We start from the raw sequence: 7,500 nt of genomic DNA, 5'->3' as shown, positions 1-7,500 counted from the left end.
AAAACACACACACACACACATACACACTCACTTACACACACACACACACACTCACCCACTGTCTGGGTTTATTTAGACGACTGTACATTATCTGCTGTAACACCATCATCAGATACGCGTCTGCTGGGAAACACACTCGCGCTCCAGAACGTCTGTCGAGATCCAGTTCACAGATTCTCGTCACGTTATCTCTGAAAATCCTCAAATCTCACAATCACAGACTGGCTTCCTCGACGAGAACAACAAACCCGAGAGAAGCGCCCTGTCTGAGGTGGACGAGATCAGAACTACATGATACCGTCAGCGAGTCAACGTAACACAGAACGAGAAATAACAGAGCTAATCGAGGCTTATCGTCTATGATACGTGAAACACCAGCTCTCTCTGCGATCGCTTGCTCAATAAAATGAGCGGACCAGAACTAACGCAAATATAATGCACCGTTTCAGTGACAAACTCAGTCTAAAGCGTCACTAGAAGCCAACAGAAATCTTCTTAAGGGATTGTACCTTATCTTCCAGTCGGATCAGCCGGGCTCCCACCGTATAATATTCCTTATCCACACCTTTCTCTGGAAACACAAGACGAGGAAATAATACGACAGTCAGAAATCATTCATTTCTAAACATACAAGAAAAACAGTCAAAAGCTCATGTTAACAGTGTTTTATTGAAACACCTTGCTCAAAAAGGTTTCTTGTAACATAACACACATATCAATTTAAAAGGATCATATTCTACACTTCACTGCAGTCTTCTCCTCTCATAATTGAGTTTTACAGCTATTTTACATCCTTTCTCGAACCCTTACAATCAAACAGGCTTTTTTGCTACTGCGTCTTTAAGACTGCAATATGTAAATGACCTCTGATCTGCATACCTGCATAGTTTACTGTGTAAATGATCTTCAAAGTGCAAAGTTGCTGTATATTGAGTTTTTCATTATATGTAAATATGGAAGGTTGCATGTTAATGAGATGGAAGTGATGTCATAATCATAATGGTTTCCTAATTTGCATGTATTGCCATTTTTATTAGCCAATCAGAGATCATTAAACATATAAATGACCTCTGATTGGCTAACATCTGCATACCTGCATAATTTACTGTGTAAATGATCTTCAAAGTGGATAAAGCTGCTGTATATTGAGTTCCCTTTCAAGGGAACTCGCGTTGCGTCGAGTTTGACGCTATGGGAACGCTTTGTGTGATGACGTCTTGAAGCACATGTAAAATCAGTCCAATGGCGTGGCGGAACGTCAGAGGCGGGTGACGTCACGTACCAGGAAGCTATAAAAACCGGCCCGAAACAGAAAATGACAGCTTTCTGAGTCTTCAGTTGCGCTCTGTGTTGAAATCTGTCTGTCTTATTTGGTGTTGTCTGTATATATATTTATATTATTCAGTATGGCGAGCAAGCAGCAGTTTAGAGTGTGTGTCCATCCCTGCCCGCGTTATTTAACGGGAGGTGACACACACACTCTTTGTGTTGTTTGTTTGGGAGAGGAGCATGCCCAGTCAGCACTCGAGGGTGGTGACTGTGAGCATTGCTGTGCGCTTCCTTTGCGTACACTCCGATCCCGCCTGGCTCGGTTCTATCCCGACCACGTTCCCCAGGGCTCGGGTCCCGCCGCTGCCGAGGCACGGCGTCGATCTCAGTCCTGGGGTTCACAAATGGATTTATCAGTGGATGTTGAGACGGGCTCTGCCTTATCTCAGCATCCGTCTGATAGATCCAGTGCCTCTCATCAGGGTGTGGAAGCACGCGCTGCGGTTACTTCCCCCCCGATAGAGGTACCAGTACTGATAGAGGTACCAGTACTGCAACTATCCAGCTCTGAGGAGTTGGATGTTGTGAGTATTGAAGCTGAGTCTGAGGATTCGCCACCTCAGTCTCATGCGTTTGAGGAACTGCTCGATGTTATTACTAGAGCGGTTGACAGACTATCTATTGAGTGGCCTGAGGATCGGCAGGACGTTCGTTCGAAAAGTAAGCTCGACGAACGCTTCCTGCCATCTCGTGCTCAGCCCCAGCGCAGGAGCCTGCCGTTTTTCCCCGATCTCCACACCGAGGTGTCGAGATCGTGGGGGAAACCAGTGTCTCACAGAGTATACACACCACACACTTCTCTCTATTCCTCTATTTCAAAGTATAAAGAGTATGGTTATGGGGAGATGCCGAGGGTGGAAGAGACGCTCGCGGGCTATCTCTCTCCAGCAACGGCATCTTCCCTGAAGGCTCCTACACTTCCCTCTAAGCCAGTAAAAATGACTTCGTCCCTGGTACATAAATCGTATGCAGCCGCTGGTCAAGCTGCAGCGTGTCTGCATACGATGTCCATCCTACAAGCATATCAGGCAGAATTATTGGGGGATTTAGAGGAGGGCGGGGGAATTGGTCCCGACACTGTGGCTGAACTTCGCAGAGCCACAGATGTTTCTCTCAGGGCCACCAAGGAGACCGCTAAATCTATCGGGTGGTCTATGGCAGCCCTGGTGGCCACTGAGAGGCATCTGTGGCTCAATCTAAGCGATATAAAGGACAAAGAGAAACATGTTCTTTTAGATGCTCCGGTTTCCACTGCCGGGTTATTTGGGGATGCAGTGAATATTGCGGTTGCAAAATCTCAAGAAGCCGCTAAACAAGCAGCTGCTCTCCAAAAGCTTCTTCCCCGCCGTTCTTTCTATGAGGCTGCTGAGCGGGAGCAGCCTCACTCCTCTAAAAAGGGCGCTGAGCACCGTGCCACTCAGAAGCAGAGCGTGTCCTCCCGTGCTCCCCCACAAAAATCTCGGGGACACGGAGGGCGCGCTCAAACCCAGCAGTCTTCGAGGGGTAAAGCGGATCTGCGGACCGTTATTACCGCCAAGAAGGCTGCTGGGAAGAAATCCTGACGTCCGAGGGCTCAGGATTAATGAGGGTAGTCCCCCCCGAAGCAGAGCGGTTAACACCTCTTTTTACGGTGCCCGTCTCTCTTCGGTACCCTCAGGGGACCGTTCTGCTAACCCTGCCGCCTCCGGTGTTACAGGGCGCAGCGGTCTCCGGCGAGCACATATCTCAAGGACCACCCGGAAACGTAGTGGCCTCGGGATGCCCGCCCCCTCCGAGGAGGGTGTTAGAGCAGTCTGTTCGGTCGCTCCCTGCCGGTGCGCCGTTACAGGGCGTCGAATTGACTGCTCAACAACAACAAAATCCAGAAACCAGTCTCGAGAGGCTGGTACCTCTAGTAGAATCTTTGACAGCGTGGAAACTACTGTCAAATATTTCTCGTTGGGTCCTGCAGACCGTGGAAAGAGGGTATCTGATACAATTCAAGAAACGCCCTCCTCGGTTTATGGGGGTCCTGCCCACAGTGGTGGCCCCCGAGCAGGTTCTGGTCATGGAACAAGAAGTGAACACTCTGTTAGAGAAAGGGGCCATAGAATATGTACCTCCCTCCGACAGGGAAACCGGGTTTTACAGCCGGTACTTCATAGTTCCAAAAAAGGACGGGGGATTGCGTCCCATTTTAGATCTTCGAGTTCTGAACGATTCAGTCATGCAGCTCAAGTTCAAAATGTTAACATTGAGACAGATCGTGCCACAGATCAGATCCGAGGACTGGTTTGTCACGATAGATCTCAAGGACGCATATTTCCACATTTCCATCCGTCCGTGTCATTGGAAGTTCCTGAGGTTTGCTTTCGGGGGCAAAGCTTACCAATATCGTGTTCTTCCATTCGGCCTAGCTTTATCACCCCGCACTTTCACCAAATGCATGGATGCAGCTCTGGCGCCGCTGCGCCTCCTGGGTATTCGCATAATGAACTACATCGACGATTGGTTGATTTTAGCTCAGTCGCATCAGTTGGCGGTTCAACATCGAGATGTTGTTCTCGCCCACATGAAAGAGCTGGGGTTACGGCTGAACGCCAAGAAGAGTGTGCTTTCTCCACTCCAGAGGACCACTTTTTTAGGCGTGGTTTGGGACTCAGTGTCGATGCAGGCGCGCCTGTCACCGCCACGTATAGAGTCCATCCTTGCAGCTGTGAAAAGTGTAAAGCTAGGCCAGCTACTCACTGTCAAACAGTTCCAGAGACTGTTGGGTCTCATGGCGGCAGCTTCCAACGTGATACCTTTTGGACTGCTGCACATGAGGCCCCTGCAGCGGTGGCTCAGGACCAGGGGGTTTTCCCCGAGGGGCAACCCATTTCGCACAATCAAGGTCACGCGGCGATGCCTACGTGCCTTGGTTATGTGGAAGAAACCTTGGTTCCTGTCCCAGGGCCCAGTGTTGGGAGCTCCTTGTCGTCGCAAACTGCTAACGACGGATGCTTCCCTCACGGGTTGGGGAGCGATCCTGGAGGGTCGCTCATCTCAAGGTCTGTGGGAAGACCATCATCGTTCCTGGCATATCAATCGCCTAGAGATGTTAGCCGTCTTCCGGGCTCTGAGGAGCTTTATCACAGATCTCAGGGGACACCATGTGTTAGTGCATACGGACAACACGTCGGTAGTCGCCTATATCAACCACCAAGGGGGTCTGCGCTCGCGCCCATTATCCAATCTGGCGCGCCATATCCTCTTGTGGTCCCAGGGGAAGTTGCTGTCACTCAGAGCAGCTTACATCCCCGGGGTCCAGAATATAGGAGCAGACACTCTGTCGAGGCAGGGGCCGAGGCCCGGGGAATGGAGGCTCCACCCCGAGGTGGTGGAGCTGATATGGAGGGAGTTCGGCCAAGCACAAGTGGATCTGTTTGCGTCTCGAGAGACGTCTCACTGTCCACTTTGGTTCTCCCTCACGCATCCAGCTCCTCTGGGACTGGATGCTATGGTTCAGACGTGGCCGAGGCTACGTCTGTACGCCTTTCCCCCAGTTGCTCTGCTCCCGGGAGTTCTGGAGAGAGTTCGCAGGGACCGGGTTTGCCTGCTTCTTATAGCCCCGCGTTGGCCGGGCAGAGTATGGTTTCCCGATCTGGTCTCCCTCCTCGACGGGCATCCTCTGGAGTTACCCGTCAGGAGAGACCTTCTGTCCCAGGCAGGGGGCTCAATATTTCACCCCCGCCCAGAACTGTGGAACCTGTGGGCTTGGCCTCTGAGGGGGCCCAGCTCATAGAGTCAGGTCTCTCAACTGAGGTTGTTGAGACCATTCTACAATCCAGAGCTCCCTCCACGAGGAAACTTTATGCCCTGAAGTGGAGAGTCTTCACTTCTTGGTGTAGTGACCGTCGGTTGGACCCAGTTAACTGCCCAATTGGTACAGTGCTGGAGTTCCTGCAGGACCGGTTCACTGCAGGTCTGACCCCGTCCACCTTAAAGGTTTATGTGGCGGCCATAGGTGCTTACCACATTCCTTTGGGTGGAATGTCTGTGGGGAAAGACCCTTTAATATCTCGTTTCCTTCGTGGCACTTGGAGGCTGAGGCCTGCAGTTCGCTCTAGGGTGCCACCATGGGACTTGTCCTTTGTACTACAAGGCCTGTCCCTGGCCCCCTTTGAGCCCATTGAGGAGGTTCCTGAGAAATTTCTAACTCTGAAAGCTCTTTTTCTTCTGGCTATTTCTTCTCTTAAGAGAATAGGGGATCTGCAAGCATTGTCGGTTGCTCCGTCATGCTTAGAGTTTGCTCCGGGTATGGTGAAAGCTTTTCTTCATCCCAGACCGGGTTATATCCCCAAGGTCCCCACTAATGTGGTCAGACCTATCGTTCTGCAGGCCTTTTGTCCTCCTCCCTTCCAGAATGCGGACCAGGAGGCTAATAATTTGCTTTGCCCAGTTCGGGCGTTGGACGCCTATGTCCACAGAGCTGCCCTGTGGCGTAGAAGTGATCAGTTATTTGTTTGCTTTGGCTCCCCTAACAAGGGAGGCCCGGTGTCTAAGCAAAGAATGAGCAAGTGGGTGGTTGAGGCTATCTCACTTGCTTATGAGGCGGCTGGGCAGCCTTCTCCTTTGGCTGTCCGGTCGCACTCTACTAGGAGTATGGCGGCCTCTAAGGCCCTTATTTCAGGAGTTTCTTTACAGGACGTTTGTGATGCGGCAGGCTGGTCCTCACCGCACACTTTCGTCAGGTTCTACTCTCTGGATCTAGACTCTGCTCCAGGGTCTCATGTTTTGTCATCCTAATGCTGCTCTACTAGATTTCACACAGGACAGACATTTGTAGCTATGGAGGCGTTGGTATAGACGTTCCCATAGCGTCAAACTCGACGCAACGCGAGTTCCCTTGAAAGGGAACGCTCCGGTTACGACTGTAACCTCGGTTCCCTGAAGAGGGAACGAGCGTTGCGTCACCTTGCCATATCTCCTTCATGCCTGTCAGCACGACTTCAGACTTTATTAAACTGTCATTTTCTGTTTCGGGCCGGTTTTTATAGCTTCCTGGTACGTGACGTCACCCGCCTCTGACGTTCCGCCACGCCATTGGACTGATTTTACATGTGCTTCAAGACGTCATCACGCAAAGCGTTCCCATAGCGTCAAACTCGACGCAACGCTCGTTCCCTCTTCAGGGAACCGAGGTTACAGTCGTAACCGGAGCGTTTTTCATTATATGTAAATATGGAAGGTTGCATGTTAATGAGATGGAAGTGATGTCATAATCACAATGGTTTCCTAATTTGCATGTATTGCCATTTTTATTAGCCAATCAGAGATCATTAAACATATAAATGACCTCTGATTGGCTAACGCCTGCGCAAATGATCTTCAAAGTGGATAAAGTTGCTGTATATTGAATTATTTTATTATATGCAAATATATGATTGGATGTTATTGGATGGTTTCTGTATTTCCATTTTTTTTTTGCAATAAATTGTCTGGGTTTACATGGTAGGCTACATTAAACTCTTTTATTTAAAAAAAGCAAGTATAATAGATCATGTGAGCCCTTCGATATGATTTATTCATGCATTTTGAATCTATTTAATGTGGGACTGTTTAAAACAGTCAGTTTTCCTTTACCTGGAAGGAACATTCCCGGTTTCCCCAATGTGTGATCCAGCCTGCGAGAGGAAAGACGTCAGGAACCGGTGAAACGCACAGGGATTGTGTGGTCTGCGAGCGTGACGTGTCTCACCTTCTCTGCAGCTCTTTGATACGAACCATCATGTTCAGGTGTCCCTGTGAATACTGCTCGATCACGTCCCGCACGTCGTACGGTTTCCTCGCTTGCTGCGGGACACAGGCATCTATCAAAGCCATTGTCATCACAGGACACCATTTTTTGAGCCCCCTGGGCCTCGAACTTCCACGCTTTGTTATTATAGCTCAGTTTAACTCAAGAGCAACAACAGCAAAAGTATGCAAAAGGTCTGAATTCATTTCGGTTTAGATCATCAATCGGGATGTTATTGTAGTTAGTTAATCTTCAGACCATCAAACATTGCGCTTCATCCAAAAATCGCAAATTTCTGTGTAAATTGTTCGCAAAAAATATTTTTTAATAAATTTGGTGACAAACAGAAATTAATTAATGAATGAGGCTCATTGAATGAAAATATGAAAACTAAAGTCATTTTCTCGATAATT

The 7,500-nt window shown here is 49.3% G+C and overlaps 1 protein-coding gene across 1 annotated transcript in view; it reads right to left on the bottom strand.

The window, feature by feature from the left end:
- The window catches only part of kcnq1.2 (potassium voltage-gated channel, KQT-like subfamily, member 1.2), a gene marked incomplete at its 5' end in the record, with an annotated part of 148,552 nt that overhangs the window by 43,435 nt on the left and 97,617 nt on the right, over positions 1-7,500 (bottom strand). Inside the window, 3 exons of the mRNA XM_084095240.1 lie at positions 510-571; positions 6,934-6,974; positions 7,049-7,143. Of these exons, the coding sequence (XP_083951366.1) occupies positions 510-571; positions 6,934-6,974; positions 7,049-7,143 (198 nt within the window). The remainder of the gene's footprint in view (positions 1-509; positions 572-6,933; positions 6,975-7,048; positions 7,144-7,500) is intronic.

Source organism: Abramis brama (assembly GCF_963993115.1).
Source record: "Abramis brama genome assembly, chromosome: 20".
Classification (NCBI taxonomy): Eukaryota; Metazoa; Chordata; class Actinopteri; order Cypriniformes; family Leuciscidae; genus Abramis; species Abramis brama.
This window is presented reverse-complemented; position numbering and strand designations above follow the sequence as displayed.